The sequence below is a fragment of the Sphaerodactylus townsendi genome, linkage group LG06 (genome assembly GCF_021028975.2).
Source record: "Sphaerodactylus townsendi isolate TG3544 linkage group LG06, MPM_Stown_v2.3, whole genome shotgun sequence".
Taxonomy (NCBI): domain Eukaryota; kingdom Metazoa; phylum Chordata; class Lepidosauria; order Squamata; family Sphaerodactylidae; genus Sphaerodactylus; species Sphaerodactylus townsendi.
In genome coordinates, this window is record NC_059430.1 from 123,538,155 (window position 1) to 123,561,919 (window position 23,765).

The 23,765-nt window shown below is 49.0% G+C and overlaps 1 protein-coding gene across 1 annotated transcript in view; it reads left to right on the forward strand.

The window, feature by feature from the left end:
- Positions 1-433: 433 nt before the first annotated feature.
- The window catches only part of LOC125435256 (sialic acid-binding Ig-like lectin 16), a 28,834-nt gene continuing 5,502 nt past the window's right edge, over positions 434-23,765 (forward strand). The window contains exons 1-5 of the mRNA XM_048501437.1: positions 434-904; positions 3,998-4,125; positions 9,223-9,424; positions 15,662-15,804; positions 18,756-18,921. Coding sequence (XP_048357394.1) covers positions 832-904; positions 3,998-4,125; positions 9,223-9,424; positions 15,662-15,804; positions 18,756-18,921 — 712 coding nt within the window. The 5' untranslated portion in view covers positions 434-831. The remainder of the gene's footprint in view (positions 905-3,997; positions 4,126-9,222; positions 9,425-15,661; positions 15,805-18,755; positions 18,922-23,765) is intronic.

Genomic DNA, 23,765 nt, shown 5'->3' on the forward strand with positions numbered 1-23,765 from the left:
TAATCTGGAGGAACCGGGTTTGATTCCCCGCTCTGCCACTTAAACTGTGGAAACTTATCTGGTGAACTAGATCCGCTTGTGCACTCCAACACAATCCAGCTGGGTGACCTTGGGCTAGTCCCAGTTCTTCGGAGCTCTCTCGGCCCCACCCACCTCACAGGGTGTTTGTTGTGAGGGGGGAAGGGCAAGGAGATTGTAAGCCCCTTTGAGTCTCCTTACAGGAGAGGAAAGGGGGATGCAAATTCAACTCTTCTTCAACAGCTCAGCCCCGAGCACTAAAGTAGTGAAGGCCAGATAACGTCCCTGCCCAAGGGGTGGGGGATTCCTTTCAGCCCCTTCCCCCCCAGCGATCCCTCTTCTTTTGTGCCTGAACTCTGCAACCCCAGCCCCCCCTACCCGCCTCTCCCCGCCTGTTTTGCTAGAGGCGCAAAGAGCCCGGCTGAGCTCTCCAACTCGCCTCTCCGGTTTAGTTTGCTATTAACTTCCCTCCCCACCCCTTTTTGGGTGCTGCTGGCGACTCCTCTGCAGCTGGGAGCAGCCAGCTGTTGGCGAGGGGGGAGGGAAGGGGGGGTGGCCTCGGGCGCAGAAGGCGGCGCAGGGTCCGGGGCGCGCGCAGACACTCTCTCTTTTTGCAAAGGGGGGGTTGCACGGTCTGCTGGCTGCTGGTCGGGGGCGATCTGCGAGTGCCGACGGTGGCTTTCTGTTTTGTTTTCGGTTCTTTTTTTTTCTCTCTCTCTCCTTCTCTTTGCTGGCTTCCTGCCCCGCGCTGCCCTTGAAGAGTAAGCAGGAAGAAGAACAAGAAACTTTCGCAGGACGCACAACAGAGCGGCGATGGCGCAGTTCCCACGGGCAGGTTGGCTGCTCGCCGCAGCCCTGGCTGTGACCCTCCGCACCGCCCTAGCCGGTAAGTCGCGCCGCTCCCGGCTTTCCGGACGGGGGATCGCCTCTCTTTCCAGCCCCCTCCGGCCTCGACGCCCCCTCTCCCCCCACATTTCCCCCCCACATCTTTGCAAGAGCGCACGCAGGTCGCCTTTCCACTTTGGTTAGGCATCCAAGCTAGTCAATTACCCCCCCAGCTAGCCAACTTCCAAACGAGCTAGTCCATATTACCTTGTTTTTTCTCAAGTTCCTTCACTTTATTTTATTTATGAAAATGTATTTTTTTAAAATAATTTTTTTATTGTTATCATTTGAATTTTACAGTTTATATTAATTTCAAACAATACTTTCCCCCCCTTTTCTCCCTCCCCCCATTACTTCATAGTTTTGTGAGCTAGTCCATTACCAAACGGGCTAGTCAGTTTCCAAAAAGTAGGAACCCCCCCCCCCCCTTTCTGGCCCAGCCAGAGCAAAACTTAGGTCTGCTTCCCTGGAAATGAGACTAGTGAAGTGATGAGACTAGTTCCATGGGGATGTGACTAGTTAGGTTGGAAGCTTTGAGGGCTACTAGGGTGGCAAGTCTCCAGATGTATCGTTTGGTTCGAATTATTATCCTGCCCTTTCCCTGCGCAGGTCCGGCTCAGGGCGACTAGCGACGTCCCAATAACATCTCAACGCAGAAGTCAACAAAACTATCTCTAAACAACCCTACAAAAAGAAAGCCGTAGATTTCTACAATAAACTGCTAAAATCCATATCAATATCTACGGCGATGATAGATACGTAATTTAAGTCCCAGTGCCCAGTAAAATTAGTTTCCATTAATACTCCCTCTTAGTTCCCAGGTGGCAGAGATCATTTTCCCTAGAGAAAATGGCTGCTTCTTCAGGTGGGCTTCATAGCCCACTAAAGTTCCTGCCCTGCCCAGGTTACCAACTCCCCCCACCCCCAAAAATTTCTAAACACACTTCGCCAAAAATCTCAAGTAATTTCCCAGCTCTAGTTGGGGCAGATCAGCCTGAAAAAGGGGGGGGGGTTATCATTGTCAAAACATAACATGTCCCGCATTGTTGCTTTGGCACAGGAAGCAACAGGGCAAAATAACGTGTGCGCATTACCCAATGCAGAACTTCCTTCCCGGACCAGCTCTTGTATACAAAGTGTTACACAAATGGCAGGCTTTATAATTGCCGGGATTGTCACTCAATTAAAGGGATCCAAGTCAGTTAATTGTGTTAATGTTGGTTGATTAATTACCCGTTGAGTGACCCAATTCAATCTTTATGCATTTGCATAATGGGGAAAACAACCGCGCTGAAGAAAAACTCTGGTTCTAGACTGTGTATTGCAGCCGTGTCCTGCCGTGTTTTCACACCTCAGGAGAATGCTTTTTGTAAAATGGTGGCTTTAGAAGGCTGTGTTCAAATTTTATTTATTTTTATTTATTTACTTGATTTATACCTGTCAATCTCCTGGATCAGAACCCAATCAACACTTGATTGGTTTAAGGATTTTATTGGCAGAGAACAAGGAAGAAGACGATTCTGGCAAAAAAGCGCCAAGCAATTGATAATATGACCCACACTACCCCCCCCCCCCCCCAGAACAGTACAGCAAAGAGAAACCCAGACTTAAGAACATAAGAACTAGCCTGCTGGATCAGACCAGAGTGCATCTAGTCCAGCACTCTGCTACTCACAGTGGCCCACCAGGTGCCTTTGGGAGCTCACTTGCAGGATGTGAAAGCAATGGCCTTCTGCTTCTGCTGCTGCTCCCGAGCACCTGGTCTGCTAAGGCATTTGCAGTCTGACATCAAGGAGGATCAAGATTGGTAGCCATAGATCGACTACTCAATAAATCTGTCCAAGCCTTTTTTAAAGCTATCCAGGTTAGCGGCCATCACCACCTCCTGTGGCAGCATATTCCAAACACCAATCACACGTTGCGTGAAGAAGTGTTTCCTTTTATTAGTCCTAACTCTTCCCCCCAGCATTTTCAATGGATGCCCCCTGGTTCTAGTATTGTGAGAAAGAGAAAAAAATTTCTCTCTGTCAACATTTTCTACCCCATGCATAATTTTATAGACTTCAATCATATCCCCCCTCCAATATGAAAAACTTGAGGCCCATCCCAGCAGTAGACACTCAAGGTCAGACCATTAGATAGCCAAATACCTGCAAAAGCAACTCCACACACCTCCCCCTTCTAAAGGCAGGCCTGGCAATACCCTGCCTTTCTCTCAAGCCAGGAACAAAGAGACTTATTTCATTCTCCACACCTCCATTTTATACCCTACGGTTGGTAGGGCTGAGAGTGTGGCCCAAGGTCACCCAGCAAGCTTTCACGGCACAGCAGAGATTCAAACCTGAGTCTCCCATATCCTAGACATTATAACGATTACACCACACTGTCTCTCAAAATTATGTCACGATTATAGTCCATCAAAGTGTTTTCTGTGGATAAACTTACTAACTGGCTAAATGATTTAGACTTCTTATTTCTAAAAAAGGATTGTAGGCCTCAAGCCTGCCTTAGTACTTCTTCCTCCTGACCCCTTGTCAGCACCAGGGGGATAGTTGTGGGTACTTCAAGCCCTCTGCACATGCACAAAGACACTCTGTTTCAAAACATAAACCCCCGTGGTTATTAAATTAAGCAGGGAGGAAAGGAAACAAAGCAAATGCAAAAAGCTAAGGAACTCCCCACCTCAAAAGGTTTGCAGTTAGGCAATATGAAAAACTCACAAGAAAGGGAAAGCAATTTGGGTAGAAGCAAATGGAAATAAATGTAGGCTCAAATAAGAACATCAGAAAGAGCCTGCTGGATCAGACCAGAGTCGATCTAGTCCAGCACTCTGCTACTCGCGGTGGCCCACCAGGTGCCTTTGGGAGCTCACGTGCAGGAGGTGAAAGCAATGGCCTTCTGCAGCTGCTGCTCCCGAGCACCTGGTATGCTAAGGCATTTGCAATCTGAGATCAAGGAGGATCAAGATCGGTAGCCATAGATCGACTTCTCCATAAATCTGTCGGGGGTACTGGGGCTGAGTCAGTCCAGGGATGGGAGGTTGGAGAATGGCAGAATTAATCTCTCACTGACTCACACCTTTTTACAATTTCAGGGGTACCTATCATCCGCCTCAGTGCCCAGGATGGTCCTTTTCTCGAGGACAGCAACGTGACTATGGAGTGCCTGACAGATGAAGAAGGCGAGGATTTGAGCGAATTCTTCTTCCAGAAATACAGCAAGGTCAGTCACAAAAGGACTTTCCGCTACCTCGCAAGGCAAAGCTGGCCCTGTTGGCTACAGCGATTAACTTTCGGAGAGCTAAACTAGGGTGGCCAGCCTCCAGGGGTAGCCTGAAGATTTCCCAGATAATTCCCCTTGAGAAAATGGCTGCTTGATGGGATTATACCCCAGGCTGTACTCCTAAATCTCCAGGGCCCCTTCCGCACATGCAAAATAATGCGTTTTCAAACCACTTTCACAACTGTTTGCAAGTGGATTTTGCTATTCTGCACAGCTTCAAAGAGCACTGAAAGCAGTTTGAAAGTGCATTATTCTGCATGTGCGGAATGAGCCCAGGATTCTACCAGTTTGGAGTAGGCAAACCTAGAGAGCTTAAATAACTAGTATTGAGGAGAGCTGCTTGCTGTCGATAGTTGTTGTGTTGCCCCTGTTTATTTAGTGGCAACACAGAACTGGTCAGGCAAGACATAAACCCCTGAGTACCCTCAGACTTTTACAGTGGTTCCCAAAGGATTCTGGGAACTATAATGATGCAAGAGAATTCAGCGGGATATAAATCACTACGGAGAATTTCCAGGGCCTCCTCAGTTCCCTGAATTCTTTGGGCAAAGCCATGACAGTTGAACTGGTATATACTGTACTATATCTATGCTATAGATACAGATAAGAACATAAGAACTAGCCTGCTGGATCAGACCAGAGTCCATCTAGTCCAGCACTCTGCTACTCGCAGTGGCCCACCAGGTGCCTTTGGGAGCTCACATGCAGGAGGTGAAAGCAATGGCCTTCTGCTGCTGCTGCTCCTGAGCACCTGGACTGCTAAGGCATTTGCAATCTGAGATCAAGGAGGATCAAGATTGGTAGCCATAGATCGACTTCTCCTCCCTAAATCTGTCCAAGCCTTTTTTAAAGCTATCCAGGTTAGTGGCCATAACCACCTCCTGAGGCAGCATATTCCAAACACCAATCACACGTTGTGTGAAGAAGTGTTTTCTTTTCTTAGTCCTAATTCTTCCCTCCAGCATTTTCAATGTATGCCCCCTGGTTCTAGTATTGTGAGAAAGAGAGAAAAATTTCTCTCTGTCAACATTTTCAACCCCATGCATAATTTTATAGACTTCAATCATATCCCCCCTCAGACGTCAGATATATAGTATAGGACTGTGGTGGCGAACCTTTGGCACTCCAGATGTTGTGGACTACAATTCCCATCAGCCCCTGCCAGCATGGCCAATTGGCCATGCTGGCATGGCCTGATGGGAATTGTAGTCCACAACATCTGGAGTGCCAAAGGTTCGCCACCACTGGTATAGGAGAACAAGTATAGCAAGGAGACATCAGAGATGGAGGATAGTTGTATGACAGCAAAGGAAGGTGGAAATTGGTTTGAAACAAGCTCAGCTGTAGTAGCTAATTGGGGCTGCCAAATCCTGGGTTGGGAAATTCCTGTATATATTGGAAAGGGGGGAAGTGGGGTTTGGGAAGGGGAGGGATTCAACCGGGTATAATGCCATGGAATCAGCCCTCCAAAATAGCCCTTTCCGCCAGGAGAACGGATCTCCATCATCAACGTTCGGTTGTAATTCCAGGAGCTCTTCTGGAAGTTAACAGCCTCAGTGGCTTTCCGTACATAACTCAGGAAACTACATTTTTGAGAGGCTGCTGAGAAGCCTTTGCTATAGATCCTGCGTTGCTCACTGGACTACAGTTCCCAGAGCCCCCAGGTTGGGAGCCATGACAGTTAAGCAGATCTGTCGCACACATCAGCTCTTTTGAGGAAGTGAGGTGGCTCTGGAAAGCTAAGTCAGGGCTTTTTGAATTGAGGAAGGAAGGTCTTGCTAGCAAGGACGGAAATAGCTGATGAACAGGGGTCCCAGGTAACTGGAGATCTTCCGGGATTACAACTGATCTCCAGGTGACAGAGGTCAGATCTATTGTCGAAGGCTTTCACTGCCAGAATCACTTGGGTGCTGTGTGGTTTCCGGGCTGTATGGCCGTGTTCTAGCAGCATTCTCTCCTGACGTTTCGCCTGCATCTGTGGCTGGCATCTTCAGAGGATCAGAGGTCAGATCACCTGAAGAAAACAGCCGCTCTGAAAAGTTGGAGCTGCACCTCAGCTGACATTACTAACACCTTTTTCTGAGTCATAGTAGGCTCCACAAAACACTGTTCTTATTTGCATTTACTTAATTTATACCCCGCCTTTCTCCCCCGTGGGGACTTAAAGCAACTTACATCATTCTCCCCACCCTTCATTTTAACCTCGCAGCAATTCTGTGAGGTAAATTAAATTGAGAGAAGATGACTTGACCCAGCTTCCATGGTACAAGTGGGGATTCAAACCTGGGTCTTCCTGGTACTAATCTGACACTCTTAACCACTTACACCACACTGGCTTTCCAGTGCTGTTCAAAGAAGAAGAAGAAGAAGAAGAGTTTGGATTTATATCCCCCCTTTCTCTCCTGCAGGAGACTCAAAGGGGCTTACAATCTCCTTGCCCTTCCCCCCTCACAACAAACATCCTGTGAGGTAGGTGGGGCTGAGAGAGCTCCGAGAAGCTGTGACTAGCCCAAGGTCACCCAGCTGGCGTGTGTGGGAGTGTACAGGCTAATCTGAATTCCCCAGATAAGCCTCCACAGCTCAGGTGGCAGAGCTGGGAATCAAACCCGGTTCCTCCAGATTAGATACACGAGCTCTTTTTGAAAATGTCTCCAGTACTCTTCTAAACACCCGCTATACGGGAGAAGGAAGGTGAAATCAGGACTTGGCTTTGGAGAAAGAGATGCCATTTGATTCCACTTTCTATATTCCCTGCATGGCCACAGAAAAATATTTCCAAGTACCTTAAAGAAGAATGTGTCTGTAACTAAACTGAACACACACCTGATAGTTTGTAGGGTTGCCTAATTTTTGACATGTGTTGGGCGGGGGATTATGGAGGATGGATGTTTATGTATTTTTAGGTGGGTTCAGGTGGGGACGGTTTTTAAGTGGATTTTATGATGGTTTTAAGATTGTAGTATGGTGTTTTATGCTTGTACCCCGCCCAGGGACTTTGGCGATGGGCGGGAAATAAGTATACAGATAAACAAATAAACCTCCAAATAGGTAAAAAATACCAAAAAAAATGGGGCAGCCCAACCTGTGGGCTCCTAATTATGATAAAGTTGTGCAGAAAAGGCACTTGAATAGAATTGTCCCATAAAACACCTTTATGGGGCCTGCAGATACCTCCCAGAATTTAATCTGCAGATAACTGAGATCTGTTTGCCTGGAGAAAAATGACTTCTTTGGAGGGTGGATGTTCTGGCACCATATCCCAAGGAGGTCCTTCCCCTTCCCAGGTTCCCCCCCCCCCACAAATCTCCAGGAATTTCACAACCCAGAGATGGCAACTGTAGAACTTTGCTAGTCCACCCACTTACAGGACAGAGCCAGCAGCTCTTATAGGACACAGCCTGAAGTTTCTCGATTCACTTCCAAGACCTTTTGAATTTTATCCCTAAGACCTCTTGAAACACAGAAGTGATGGGAAATACATCAGAGGGCACCCTGTTGGGATTTGCTGACTTAAAGAAAAGTTCCTTAGACCAGGGGTGGGCAATTATTTTTTCCATGGGGCCGCATAAGAAACAGAAAATATTGTGGAGGGCCGAGCCAAAAGGCAGGGGGGCGAGGCGCTTTTGAAAGCCTCGCAGAAGCCGGCAGCCAAGGCAACTGGCTTCTGCAGGGCTTTCAAAGACGCCTCGCTCCCCAGCACGGCAGGGGGGCCAGTCAGGGTCATCTGGTGGGCCGGATGTAGCCCGCGGGCCATATAATGCCCAGGATAATGGAGCAGCAGTGGCGTAGGAGGTTAAGAGCTCGTGTATCTAATCTGGAGGAACCAGGTTTGATTCCCAGCTCTGCCGCCTGTGGAGGCTTACCTGGGGAATTCAGATTAGCCTGTGCACTCCCACACATGCCAGCTGGGTGACCTTGGGCTAGTCACAGCTTCTCGGAGCTCTCTCAGCCCCACCTACCTCACAGGGTGTTTGTTGTGGGGGGGGGAAGGGAAAGGAGTTTGTAAGCCCCTTTGAGTCTCTTCTTCTTCTTCAGGTCTGCCTTAGACTTTAGTGAGTTCAGTTGCGCTCCACCCAAGCAGGGACTAAGTCAGTGGTTCCCAACCTGGGTTACACGCCAGAGCACTTGGGGGGTACGTGAAAAAAAATTACATACTGGGTTTGTTTGCTAATGCAGTTTTAGGATTGCCAAGGGGCGCATGAGTGAAAAAGGGCTGGGAGCCACTGCAAGAAGAGAGCGAGTTATCTCAGGACTCTTCATGATGAAGGCCATAAAGAGAGCAAGGGGTTATGAGAAACGGTCCGGGCTATGACAATCAGCGCCTCCCAGTGGCCACATGGGAGCATTGTGCGGCAGGATGGAGAACCAGAGCTTTTGAAGGGCAGTAACAAGCAGGCGTGTGTGCCCTGGGATATCGTGGCGCTGAGACATTAAGGCTGGCGCAGTGCAGAAATCTGCTGCGGAACACCTGTGCCAATTAAAGGGTCCTTATTGTAGCGCACCCCACTTCCTCCTCGAGTGCCAACGCCTATGCCGAAGTTATTTCAGGCCACTTAATTGCTATTTGAACCTCTTCTGGAGTCGTAAAGGAAAGACCCCCGCGAGACAGTTCTGGCTACTGGTAATTGTTAGGGCTTCACGCAAACGCCTATTAACAGCGGCAGAACAGCCCTGAAGCATGCTCGAGTCTGTGACGCTCTGCCTGTGCCAACTCTGCTGAGATCTGGGGTTCCGATATTGTCTTCAGTTGATATGGCGAGGCCACAGGTTGCCAACTTCCAGGTGGGACCTTGAGTTCTTCTGGAATTCCAGCTGAACACCAGATGATAGGGATCTATTCCTCTGGAGGAAATGGCTGCTTTGGAGGGCAGAGTCTGTGGGAATGTAGGGTTGCCAACTTCCATCATCCCCAGGAATCTCCCATCGCCCAAACTCCCCTATTCCCAGGGATTTCCCAACCCAGGTCTGGCAGCCCTAGTTACAGGGTGCCCTCTCCTTCACACAAAAAAGTGAGCTCCTATTCCTCTCTCTCTTCAGTGGCTACACGCATGGATCACTCTGGACTCCGAGAGCCAGCTGCGCTGCTGGTTTTACGACGTCACCGTGAGCCACGAAGACGGGCGCCTCCTCCTGAACATCGCCAACCTGCAGGCTTGGCACACCGGGCCCTACCGCTGTGCCAGCAACAACGCCACTGGCAATGCTTCCGTCTCCGAGGCTCAGGACCTGCAGGTGGAATGTATGTGAGAGTTTTCTTCATGCCAGCCATTGAGAAGTGGTCAAAAACAGATTGAGGCCAGGGATTTGCGGCAGCCCCAGTCTTACCTGTGGGCCTCAGTAGAGACAAAACCTATCCCAGTGATCAATAATGGGGCAAGTGGGTAAGAATTCAATATGGCAGTAATCTAACCTTTTTGAGCAACAGGCACCTTTGGAATTCTGATACCATAGGCCATAGGTGTCAAACTTGCGGCCCTCCAGATGTTATGGACTACAGTTCCCATCATCCACTGTCGGCATCATGCTGGCAGTGGGTGATGGGAACTGTAGTCCATAACATCTGAAGGGCCGCGAGTTTGACACCTGTGCCATAGGCCTATGGGCTATGACTGAGGGCAGCAAGGGTGTTCATTTTGGCTGGTCTCCCTTCTCCTCCTTTTCCTGTTTTTCTCTTTTTGTTCGCTTTTCCTTTTTGTATTATAGATTTTCAGCTAGCTCCCTGGGCAGTGGCGTACCTGCCTAGGGACAGGGGGTACCCTATGTCCCCAGGTGCCCCCATTTGGTCACGTGGGGGGGCGCCAACATTTCAGGGTCGTTTGTGTGTTTTAAAAAATTTTTTAGTGTTTTTTACATTTTGGCCTGCAGGGGGTGCATTTTTAAGGTTGGCGGCACCAAAATTTTAGGGTACCATCCAGAGACTGTCCTGATGATACCACCCAAGTTTGGCGATGTTTGGTTCAGGGGAAGCAAAGTTATGGACACCCAAAGGGGGTGCCCCCATCCCCATTGTTTTCAATGGGAGCTAACAGGAGATGGGGGCTACCCATTTGAGAGACCATAACTTTGGTCCCCCTGAATCTAACTTCACCAAACTTGGGTGGCATCATAAGAATAGTTACCAAATGATACCCTGAAATTTTTCCCACCACAGAACATGCTGAAGAGCCTGGCAGATTCTGGGGGATTTCTGAGTGTGTAAGCAATGGCTGCACATTTTTGAAGATAGAGGTGCCAGACTTTCAAGGTGGCTCCAAGAGGCCTCCTTGTAATAGCATCCAAGCTTGGTGAGCTTTGCTTCAGGAGTGGGGGTGGGGGGCGAGTTGAGAGAGTTCTGAGAGAACTGAGCCTGCAGGCTTTCATGTGCAGGAGCGTGGAAACAAAATAAGACTTTTGGGGGCCCATAAAATTGAACCCCCAGAAGCAAAGGTCTCCAAACCTGGATGCTGTTACCAGGAGGGCCTCCTGAGCCACCTTGAAAGTCTGGTACCTTTATCTTCAAAAATATGCAGCCTGCGTACACACTCAGAAATTCCCCATTGGCTACAATGGAGTAAAGTCACTGCAAAACAAAGAATCTTGGGCAAATTTCTTGGGGTGCCTGTAAGGGGTGTATTTTTAAAGCTAGTGACACCAAAATTTCAGGGTATCATCTGGTAACTATTGTTATGATGCCACCCATTTTTGGTGAAGTTAGGTTCAGGGAAACCAAATGCCCTGAAATCATGGTGCCACTAGCTTTAAAAATGCACTCCCTGCAGGCAAAAAACCCCACCAAAAATACCCCCCAAAAAGCCGAAATACCTTGCATTTGTTCATATTTGGGCAAGACATAATTGGACAATTTTTGTCCGAATGTGCCCATATTTGCCCAGATTCCAGCTGAATATGGTATTTGTTTCATCTGAATCTCCCTCAAAAGTGATGCTGTTTCAGGGTGGGGGAGAATCCACCCCCAAACAGCATCACTTTCAATTTTGTTTTAACCGGGGACCCCAGATTCTCCATTTAAGGTGGATTTAAAAGAAAAATCTGAGCTCCCTAGTTTAAACACCATTGAAAGAAAGTGTTCTTTGTTTGGGGTGGATCCCACTAAGAGAGTGTTTTGTGAGAGATGATGCTGACATTTGTTTGGTAAATGTTTTGCTGGGGGTGATTTGTGAGAGATGTACATGCTTAATACCCACTTGCACTGGCTTGGAGTTGTTTCTCAGGCTAACAACCTACCTCGTAGGGTTGTTGTGATTAGGAAATTAGGAAAAGAGTTGGTGGGGAGAGAGCCATGTATGTTTTGCTGGGAGTGGGAGGTGTTTTGTGAGCTGGTGCAAAAAATCATTGTTTGGTCATGGTGGGGGAGGGTGGCCGCCCATACGCTGTGGGGGGGGGCGTCAAACTCAGGTTTTGTCCACGGGCTCCAGTTTGCCTAGGTATGCCCCTGTCCCTGGATTATTATAAGGGGAGGGCACCATAAGGTTAGATTTGATTTGTTATTTGTAATATGCGCGGTTGTTTTATTATAGAGCAGCAGTGGCTGCTGGGTGACCTTGGGCTAGTCACAGCTTTTCGGAGCTCTCTCAGCCCCACCTACCTCGCAGGGTGTTTGTTGTGAGGGGGGAAGGGCAAGGAGATTGTAAGCCCCTTTGAGTCTCCTACAGGAGAGAAAGGGGGGATATAAATCCAAACTCTTCTTCTTCTATATATTTGTACATGCGTAGTTGTTTTATTATATGACATGAACCGCCCTGAGCCAGTCTTGACAGGAGAGATCAATCTATAAATATAATAATAATGCTGCCATGTGATGGCCGCAGCCACAAAATAGCAGCTAACCTTCAGTCGCACAATGAAGATTCTTGTGCTGTGGTGGCATCTGCTGCCAAAGCAACATTAAAAAAAAACACAGTGCAACCAATTGCAATTGTCAGTCAGATGCCTACCAGTCCCTTCCTTCTTTCAGAAGCACTTGAAGAAGAAAAGTTTGGATTTATACCCCACTTTGCTCTACCTTTAAGGCGTCTCAAAGTGGCTTACAGGCTCCTTGCCTCCCTTTCCTCACAACAGATATCTTGTGAGGTAGGTGAGACTGGGAGAGTTCAGAGAGAACTGTGACTGGCCCAAGGTCACCCAGCAGGCTTCATGCGGAGGAAATGGGGGAACAAGTCCAGTTCACCTGATTAGAGTCCGATGCTCATGTGGAGGAATGGGGAATCAGACCCAGTTCTCCAGATTAGAGCCCACCTCTCTTAATCACCATGCTGGAGGACAGCAGAAAGGTTTCAGGGGGCGTCATGGCAACATCTGATTAGGGCAGTGGTGGCGAACCTATGGCACGGGTGCCAGAGGTGGCACTCAGAGCCCTCTCTGTGGGCACGCGCAAACAGAGTGCCCCCCCCCCCCCCCACATCTAGGCTGGCCTGGGCCGCTGGGATTGATTATTAGCATTAAACCTAAGACCTAGTTTTGGGGAAGCAGTGTAGGTAATCCTGTTAAGCACTGTTAAACCCCACTGATTTTCATGCAAAGAACAAAAGCACAATCCTTTACCTGGGAGTAAGCTCGGTTGCTGGCAATGGGGCTTGCTTCTGAGTAAACCCTCCTAGGGTCATGATTCAACCTAGAGATGCACGGTTGCTTCAAAGCAAAGCCACCGACTACCACCAAGCTTACTCCTGAGTAACGCACGCCTCTGAGCCAACCATTTTTTCTAAACTAAAACCTCAGTATTCAGGTTAAATTGCCGTGTTGGCACTTTGCAATAAATAAGTGGGTTTTGGATTACAGTTTGGGCACTCGGTCTCAAAAAGGTTCACCATCACTGGATTAGGGTAACAAAGCAGTGTGCTAAAGGACCAATAAAGGTGGCACAAACTACCCTGGTCTGGGGTGAAAGCAAGACCACACTTTTCCAATTACTATCGGCTTTCATCACAATTCCCCCCCCCCCCACCATTCATCTTTAACCACATAAATTCATGATGAGTAGGCCTTCCCCATTGCCCTGCCCCAACATGAACTAGCCCCTCTTATATTGGCAGGGTGCTTTCCCTATCCTGTAGACCAGAGGTGGGATCCAGTAGGTTCTCACAGGTTCCCGAGAGTAAGTTACTAATTATTTGTGTGTGCCGAGAGGGGATTGATAATTGGTGATTTTGCCACGTGATTTTTGCCTTGGTTACGCCCCTCCTCTCAGCAGTAGCGCGCAGAACTTGAAGCAGTCTAGCAGGAGGTGCACCGGCGTGCGTGGCAGCCTGCGCCTGCGTGCATTCGTTTCCCGCCCAAGGACCGGCGCAGCGGCTGCGTCCTTGCCACTGCCCTGCCCCCGGAATGCCCGCCCCCGTCGTGCCCCGCCCAGCCCCATTGGCGCTACGTCGCTGTTTGAATCCCACCACCATGGGAACCTGTAACTAAAATTTTTGGATCCCACCACTGGTGTAAACCCTTACAGCCTATTCCTACACTTGTACAATGGAGCCTCAGGGCCTCCTCGGGAGATTTTAAGTGTCAGCCTTGAAAAGACATGACACTCTTAATGGAGGCTGAGTCCACTACTGTCTGGGCATGATCCCGTATTGCTCAAAATTTTTGAAACTTTCAAAAAAGTTCATTATATTTGTGACAGTACTCTTGTGCCTCAATAAATTTAGCATAGTGCCTTTCAAAGAAGGAAGGGATGTGTTCTGTGAAGTGTCCAGCTAGAACCTGGCCTGTGCCACAATTTTTTTGAGCAGTATTAGAAGAGGAGGAGGAGTTTGGATTTATATCCCCCCTTTCTTTCCTGCAGGGGACTAAAAGGGGCTGACAATCTCCTTGCCCTTCCCCCCCTCACAACAAACACCCTGTGAGGTAGGTGGGGCTGAGAGAGCTCCGAGAAGCTGTGACTAGCCCAAGGTCACCCAGCTGGCGTTTGTGGGAGTGCACAGGCTAATCTGGATTCCCCAGATATGCCTCCACAACTCAAGTGGCAGAGCTGGGAATCAAACCTGGTTCCTCCAGATCAGAGTGCACCCGCTCTTAGCCACTGCTTTTAGCCACTATGCCACTGCTGCTCCCTACTGTCCTATCTGTATTACAGATTTATTTATTTTTTAACTTTTTATCTGCCCTTCCTCCAAGGAATTCAGAGCAGCATACCTCTTCATCCTTTATTTTTATCCTCATCGTATGAGGTAGGCTAGGTTCAGAGAATATGACTAGCCCAACGTTACCCAGTGAACCTCACGACTGTGAGGATTTGAACTTGTGTCTCTCAGATCCTAGTGCAGAACTCTAACCACTATACCACACTGACTAGAGCCATGGTGGCGAACCTTTGGCACTCCAGATGTTATGTACTACAATTCCCATCAGCCCCTGACAATTGGCATGCTGGCAGGGGCAATTGGAATTGTAGTCCATAACATCTGGAGTGCCAAAGGTTTGCCACCACTGGACTAGAGGTTTTTTTTCAGGGAATCATGGGAATTGTAGTTCTGAGTTTAAGTCTCCGGATTTCTAACAGTACATTTAGTTCCCTAAGCAAACATCACTTCCCAGAATTAATTGCTGGCAGAGCAGGAGGGAAGCCATAGCAGTGAGGCTGAAATAAAACCACTATACGTTTGCAGTGTTGACTTGACTTTGGGTTACAGCAGGGGTCGGGAACCCGCGGCTCACGAGCCGCATGCGGCTCTTCCGCTGCTGTTCTGCGGCTCCATGAGCGGAGCCGCCGGCCCCCTCTTCGCAAATCCCTGCTGCCTGCAGGGCAGGTGCATCCCTCGGCTGCGCCGCGGGATTTGCCTCCTGCCCGCCCCGCTGCTTGCGGGGTGGGCGCTCTTCCGGCGGCTGGCCAGGCCGAGCCGCCGGGCCCATCTTCGCCCGCCCTGCAGGAAGCAGGGCGGGCGCATCTCTCGCCCGCGGCCGGCCAGGCCACGCCGTGGGATTTGCCTCCTGCCCGCTCCGCTGGTTGCGGGGCGGGCGCTCTCCCAGCGGCCGGCCAGGCCGAGCCACCGGACCCATCTTTGCCCGTCCTGCAGGAAGCAGGGCGGGCGCATCTCTCGCCCGCGGCCGGCCAGGCCGTGCCGTGGGCTTTACCTCCTGCCCGCCCCGCTGGTTGCAGGGCGGGCGCTTTCCCGGCGGCCGGCAAGGCCGAGCCGCCGGGCCCATCTTTGCCCACCCTGCAGGCAGCAGGGCGGGTGCATCCCTCGCCGGCGGCCGGCCAGACCGCGCCGCGGGCTTTACCTCCCGCCGACTTTGCTGGTTGCGGGGCCACCGGCCCCATCCTCACCTGCCCTGCAGGCGCGAGGGGAGGGGATGGGGAGGGGGGGGGCGGCGGGCAAGTCAGCGGGGGGGGGGGGGGGGGGGGGGGGGGGGGGGGGGGGGGGGGGGGGGGGGGTGAGCCAAATGGCTCTTTGAGGGGAAAAGGTTCCCGACCCCTGGGTTACAGCAACAGAATCTCAGCATCGAAAATCTGAGAATGATATGAATGATTTCCTCCTCACAGATCTCCACAACGTCTTCCTGTCTCAATCAAATACTTGGTGTGGGACCATGGGGGAGACTCTCACCATGGCTGAAGGCGCCAACCTGGAACTTCTCTGTTCTGCAGACGCCTCCAAGGACCCGATCTACGAATGGAGCCGGGAGGTGAGACCCAAAGAGCTCTGTGTGCTACACCCAAGAGATTTTTGCCCCTAATGAAAGGCAGGGCTGAATATTCATTTTTCTGGTGTTTTGGAACAGAAGATTTTTCAAACTTTGGCATGATGACAGTCTTTAAAATCCCATCTTGTTCATTCAGCTGTTTCCCAGCCAGTTCTGGTTTGGGAAATTCCTGAAGGTTTGGGGCAGTGGCTGGGGAAAGCAAAGTTTGGGGAAGGCAGCAAGCTTAGTAGGAATGCAGTGTTACTCTAGGACAGGGGTAGGGAACCTGGGGCTCGAGAGCCACATGCGGCTCTTCTGCCCTTGCACTGCGGCTCCAAGAGCTGAGCTGCTGGCCCCATCCTTGCCCGCCCTGCAGGCAGCAGGGCGGGCGCACCAACTGCCCGCAGCCGGCTGTGCCGCGCCACGGGCGTCCCCTCTTGCCTGCCCCGTTGGAGCGGGGTGGGTGTTTTCCCGGCGGCCGGCGAGGCCGAGCCATTGGCCCCATCCTTGCCCGCCCTGCAGGCAGCAGGGCGGACGCATCCATTCGCTTCTCAGAATGAGCGGAGTAAAAGGTAAAAAAACCCAATATATACAGTGTTATCTTTATTTTAAATGTCAAAAATTATTTGTGGCTCCAAGTGTTTTCTTTTCCCGTGGAAAACGGGTCCAAATGGCTCTTTGAGTGTTAAAGGTTCCCTACCCCTGCTCTAGGACTTCAGTTTCTCTTAGACTCTGTGGTGTATCACAGAGTCTGCCCTCTAACATTGTTTTGTCCTCCAGAGGAACTGTTGTCTAGAAATAAGGTGTAATTCCAGAACTGTAGAAATTCCAGAACTGTAGAAATAAGGTGTAATTCCAAAACACCAGGAAGTGGTCCCCAAAAATGCACCTGAATAGAATTGTCTTATGAATCACCTTTATGTATGTGTGTTTTATTTCTTGAAAATTTTCAAAAAATAAATTATATCTTAAAATAAGTTTTGCTTTCAGTTTGAAAGCAAATTGAAAGCAAAACTTATTTTGAGATATATCTGTATGCCTGGAGAGTATTGGTTAGAGTTTATGCGTATGAACTAGGATGTAGTTATATGAAAGTTATCAAGAAACAACATACATATTTTATTTATTTATTTATTAGATTTTTATACCACCCTGTCCCCGAGGGGCTCCGGGCGGTGTACAACAATAAACATAATATAACATAAAATGGCTAAATCTTTAAAAGCAGCGATAAAACAGTAAAAACTAAATCTCATAAATACAATAAATATAAATGGCGTCCAGCAGCGCCATATTCATAAAGGTAATTTATTAGACAATTCTATTCAGGTGCATTTTTTGCACAATTTCATTATAATGAACAGTTCGCTGTTTAGGCTACTCCTATTTTTTAGTGTTCACCTTTTCCACCAGGAAAAGAAGAAGAGTTTGGATTTATATCCCCCCTTTCTCTCCTGCAGGAGACTCAAAGGGGCTGACAATCTCCTTGCCCTTCCCCCCTCACAACAAACACCCTGTGAGGTGGGTGGGGCTGAGAGAGCTCCGAGAAGCTGTGACTAGCCCAAGGTCACCCAGCTGGCGTGTGTGAGAATGCACAGGCTAATCTGAATTCCCCAGATAAGCCTCCACAGCTCAGGCGGCAGAGCTGGGAATCAAACCCGGTTCCTCCAGATTAGAACGCACCTGTTCTTTACCACTACGCCACTGCTGCTCTGGTTTGGGAAATACCTGAAGGTTTGGGGCAGCTGACAATCCTGTTCCCTAACATTGTTAAAAAACTGAAAATGGGTCAACTTTTTGCCTCCCCCTTTCCCATCTCCAGCTGGGTTTACTTCAAGACTCAGAGCCTGGCTAAGAAAGCAACAGAATGAAAGTGACCAAAAGGGGGAAAAGTAGCACTTAAAACTGAGCATTGGCTGAGGTGGTTGAGAGAACTGAACATGGATGCTGTGGAGGATGCCACGTTGGCCTCATCACATACTGCCCCACCTGCAGGTGCTAAGGTGTACATGGCTAACACATTATGGCAGGGAGATGAGGAATCCTTAGGGATAGTTGGGACGGGGCAATTGCATACAGGGCCGGAGCGAGGGGAAACTGGGAATGCGTTCACCCTGCATCTCTGCCACGCCCCCACACCGGCGCCCGCCCAGTGCATCGCGCACCGCCCCCTTGGCACCACCCCACTGGTTGCAAGGATTGAGGGAGGATTTCTGAGTTCACCTGAACTTAAACCAAAAGACTTCCTTCCCTCAGCAAAACAGCCACACGCCATTCTTACAATTCTCTCAACCCTTCAAGCCAGACCTGGGGACCTTGAAAGGCCAGTTTTCGCTCACTGCTCTGAATTTCCAGCCTGCTTCAATTAATTTATTTTGTCAAAAAACCTCTGCGAAGAGAAAAGGGAAATTTTTAAAAATGAAATCCTTTCCAGCTGTTCCTAAGCAATAGGTAAATGTCCCTGGCTCCTCACATTCCAGCCGGTGGTGCGAAACCTGAGCTAAATCTTCATTAACAGAAGGCATTTCTGTCTTCAGAAAGGGAGTTTTTCCCCCTTCTTCTCCTACTGCATCTCTGAATGAACTCCTTGAGCTACTCCTTGGGGGCAAGACCCCCCCCCCCAAGACTACATGAGGGACAAATCTGAGGTCTGCAATATGTGGAAGGGAATAGGCAAAAACTGCCTCTCTTTCTGCTAGTGGAAACTTATCACACGTACCCAAGCCATGGATTGCAAAGGCACTGGATTGGTTGGACTGAGAGATGATAAACGTTTCACAACTAAAACACCTCTGGAGACTTATTAAGTTATTGAGAGCTAGGTTTTGTTGTCGTGGTGGTGGTCTTCTCCTCACTGGCACAGCGAGCCCCAAGTCCCAACACTGGAACCGAATCCCACTTCCGTTCACACCACGATCTCATGCTCAGCTCTTAACGGATCTCTCCTTCCACAGGGGGACGACTGGATTGTGGTGTCAAGTTCCTTGACTCTCCCCAAGGTGAGCCGGGAGCAAGCGGGAACCTACACCTGCAAGGCCCAGCATCCCGACTTGCCCCAGCTGACCAAAAGCAAGTCGGTTCAGCTGTTTGTGAAGAGCAGTGAGCGTTTTTTTACGCTTGGTGAGTATCCTGCTGGTCTCTGCTTGGCATGCTCTGTGTGTGTGTGTGTGTGTGTGTGTGTGAGTGAGTGAGTGAGAGAGAGAGAGAGAGAGAGAGAGAGATCCCCAATGATTGAAACAACACCTTGTAGAGAACAGAGGCTTATTCATCCTTCCCAATGTACTTAAGTCCAGAGGTGGGATCCAGCAGGTTCCCGCGCAGAACTTGAAGCAGTCTAGCAGGAGGTGCACCGGCGTGCGTGGCAGCCTGCGCCTGCATGCATTTGTTTCCCGCCCAAGGACCGTCCTTGCCACAGCCCCGCCCAGGAATTCCCCTCCCCCGGAATGTCCGGCCACAACCCCGCTACCGCGGTTCTCACTGGGCCGTATTCCGCCCACTCTCTATTGGCTTATGCTGCAGTTTGAATCCCACCACCATGGGAACCTGTTACTAAAATTTTTGGATCCCACCACTGCTTAAGTCCCATTTTTGTAGGCTTGTGAATGTCCCGTAGGTTCTTTGTGGACAGGTATACCATATCACCAACCACTAGAGGGAGCTCTAGGGAGGGTGTGTGTGTCACAGTTTAGACCAAGGCCCCCCAATGTGATTCCGGAGGGTACCACCTTTCCAACTGAAACTTTCCTGGGGCATGGTATTTTTAAAAAGTGGGTGAGGTCTGGTGAGGTGAGGTTTTTGCCCCGTAGGGCATCTGAGTTGCCCTCAAAGATATGATTGGCTGGTCCTTTCTGCACCGCACAACTATAACGTCAAGGGCATTATAAACAGTGTTTTGGGGTGGGACTCTACACAGCTTTCTCCCCCAAGACGTCTTCAGGTGAGGTTTTTATCTCCCAACCCGGGTTTTTTAAAAAAATTGCTGCATTAGCGATCTTTTCCCCCAGGACGGGTTGAAGATGCTTTCCCCAAAGCTGTGCGGAGACCAGCCAGCTTTCTTTTTTCCTGCCTGACTTAAATCTTGTTACTTTCCCCCCCCCCCCCTCCAGCGATTTGTTTATTTCGTCACGCTCATTTAGAAATTCCCGCCATTTTTTGAAGATCTCCTGGGACATTTGTTCTGCAGGCATCGTGGCCGCCTGACTTTTTTTCCCCCCTGAAAAAAGTACATGATTGAACTCCGTTTTTGCCAATTTCAGCAATATATCATTTTCCATGTAAAAAAATTTTAAAGGACATGTCTTCAAAGGTTCACCGTGAAGCTTTTGTCTGTGCGGTGCCATCCTTTAAGTTTTTTTTAAAAACGGGAAAACTATATATTTTTGAAATCGGCAAGATAAGCGGAGTTCAATGATGTACTTTATTTAGTAAAAAGTCAGGCTGCCACGATGCCTGCAGAGCAGACGTCCCAGGAGATCTTCACAAAATGGTGGGCATAACGGAGCCCACAAACGGCAAATCGCCAGTGGGGGGAAATGAAAATAACATGATTTAAGTCAGGTGGGAAAAATAACAAGCATGCCGGGGGGGGGAGGGGGGAGAGCTGTCTCCTCAAACGCTTCATTTTTGTCTGTGCGGTGTGAACAAAAAATGAGGTGAGTTTGTTTAAGACATCCTCGGGACATCTTATTTTGGTTATGCAGAACAGACCGCTGTGCAAATTTTTGAAAATGTTCCAGCGGCAGCTGCCAGAACAGTGTTGGTTTTATTCTCTCCCTCCTCTTTCCCAATTATTTTTTTTTTTAATTTCCCCTTTCCCCTGCACTTGGGCTTCCTCTGGGTGTGTATATGTGGGTGTATCTGGTTCTGCTTCCTGTGGCAGCCATTTTGTGACTGCGCTCGCCAGAACATGTCTCAGAATTGCAAAGATGCCCACAAGTTCAGAAGGGGACGGCAACCCTTGCTTCTACCTCCCTACCCTGTGCTCATGACCCCTCAACATAACATTTCAGGCTATGGGCCTGCTTTGTACATGGCCCCTCCATTTAAGCATAAGGTGACCAGATTGTCACCTTTTTAAACCGGGACCAGGGTGGGAGGCAGCGCGGGAGGCTGCCGCACTGCCTTTTGGGGCGCTCCCCTGTTTCCCACCCTGTCACAGGGTGGGAAAAGGGGAGCGCCCCAGAAGGCAGTGCGGCAGCCTTCCAAAAAGTAAAAAAACCAGTAAAAAAACCCGCAGGCCGCAGGACAAATTGGTTTAAGGCGGGACTGTCCCGCCAAAAGCGGGATGTCTGGTCACCTTGTTTAAGCATCATGTCTGATGATGAACATGTAGTCTAATCAGGGAGGTTTTTGTGCGGGTGACGAAATAAGAACAATAAAGTGGTTTGTGTCCTGCCCCAGTGGAAAAGGGAGCAAGGCAAAAAACCTGCCTATGGAACGTCAAGGTCCAAATCAGAGTCTCTAACCCATCATCCTAAACCCTGAACCTGATTGGGTAGGGTCTGCCAATGACGTGCATTGAGTCCACTGATGTCATGGGTCAGGGCCTGATGTCAAATCAAATATTGTTCCACAGAAAGGTGATAGTTTGGTCAGCTGCAGCGGTTAAGAAAACTGCGTGCTTCTACATTAGAATACAGTCCCAAACAAATATGAACATTTATTCATTTTTATGTACTGCCTTTGTCAAAACCATTGTTTTGTGCATTATTGAACATGGTACTTTGATACCAGAGCATTTACGACAAAATGTATTTTTTACGTTCAAGCGTAGGGCAGGGTTAAGCTGGCATTACGACTCAAGCCGACCATTCTGCCATAAAGAAAGTCCAGCGTGTTTTGTTCTGTGGCAGAGGAATATATAACCCTATTATCATCTTTCTGTGGAACACAGTATAGTCACATGAATAGTAGTACTAGGTATGTACCAGATGGTATCTGTATGTAGTCACAATCACATGCCTTTGATAAACTGGGTTACTTGCCAGACAGAAAAAATAAAATAAAAACTGCACCGAAATAAACTCTGTTCTTAATGTAAAATGGAGTCGAGCTTTTAGTGCAAACAATTAACCCCCGTCTCCCGTTGATGTGGACCAGGAGCCAATGAGAGAAAGGCATTTTGTTCATGCTCAAAGGCGTACTGTCTTTTGTACGGACAAATTCCAGCAAAGTGGTTTTCATTTAATAAAACTGGATATCAGGCAAAATGAAATGCTCTTCCCGCCACCCTACTACCGAGGCAAACGTGCCACTGCAAATGGAGGAGCCAGGCCCCAAACAAGCATAAATCTCACTCTAGTTTTCTGCCTAATATTCTCGCTTGTCACCATGAACATTAAACAAGAACGGAAACGATTGTATGCTTAGCAACGAAAACCCCCAGCTCCTTCTAACTCGAGATATCTAGAGCAGACAACTTGGAAGGGGAAAACAAAACAAAACATGTAGCTAAGGCTTTTTCTGGTTTTTATCCACCTAGACCAGTGGTGGCGAATCTTTGGCACTCCAGATGTTATGGACTACAATTCCCATCAGCCCCTGCCAGCGGCTGATGGGAATTGTAGTCCATAACATCTGGAGTGCCAAAAGTTCACCACCACGGACCTAGACCAAGAAGCGCCCTGACCTGGCTCTTAACTGTTTAGGCAGTCAACAGTCTACCCGAGTGAACCTGTTTTTCCTTCCATTCCTACTCAAGGGCTTTTAGGTCAGGCTACTGAAGATGTAGCGCATGACAGAAACAACCAAGACGAACCAAGGCAAGAAATGGCTGAGAAAGAAAGAAGGAATGTGGTCAGGAAGGGTTTAACTGGTTCATCTCCTGCTATCTTAAATCTTAACCTGCCCACATTCGGTCCCAGCAATTCAAACTGCTTGTGCATTTCCCCTTCTATCTCTGCAGTGAAAAAGACTAGAGACGTCCCTTTTTAAAAGTGAAAGCTGGGAGGTCAGTGGTGGGAGGTCAGTGGTGGGACCTGACATTTTCAGGGAAGGGTGTTGCCACCCCCACCCCCCATAGCTACAAGGCTGATGCAGAGACATCTGGAGTGCCATAGGTTCGCCACCACAGATTTAGGGCTTTATAAAGTCAAATCCAGTGCTTTTAAATTGTGTCTGACAATAAACCATGCACCCACAAAGGTGGTTTGATAAAGCATGCCCTCATTCTTGGGTAGATAAAGTGGTCTGGATAAATATGATCATGGCAACTGCCAGACAGGTCTATACGATTGAAAAGAGCCAACTTCATTAATGGTGACATCCACTGTTTACCCCAGTATCTGGCAACCAAGATCTGGCAACCCCCAATCTGCCATGGAAGCTGTTTGAGTGAAACTGGGCCAGCCTAACCTACTTTACAGGGTTGTTGTGAAGATAAAACAGAGGACAGGAGAATGATGTAAGATGCTTTGGGGCTCCACCGGGAAAGAAAGGCAGGGTATAAAGTATGTAAAGGTACAAATAAATAACCAGAGACACTGCCTTAGCGTTTGAAGCTGCCGCTTCTAGCTGTCTGTGTGTTTCAATAAATCCCAACAAGACATAACTGAGCAGTCATCCTACAGCCCCAGATTCAACAGGTACTACACATCTGATTAAAAAAAAACCCCTTGGGTCCATCTGCTTGTTTGCTGAATGACCCTGAACATAATCCATAAATTAAATCAGCACTAAGTCCCTTTGAAAGCCACAGAATATAGCCTGGGCTTTTTCAATTTGTCCACCTTTGGTTCCAATGGAATGTAGCCACCTTGGTTGGGTTGCATCCTCCGGGGTTCCACTCTTTTAGAGAGAGTGGATTATTCCTGTCCTAAAACCCACAGCCGTAGCAAGGGGGAACTGAGCCCGGGGCACGTGTATGCCCTGCACCCCTGCCCTGCCCCCGCCTGGGGCAAGATGCTCTCCTGTCCCCTGGGCGCTACGCCACTGCTAAAACCTCTCTGGCCCTGTTTCCCTCCTCA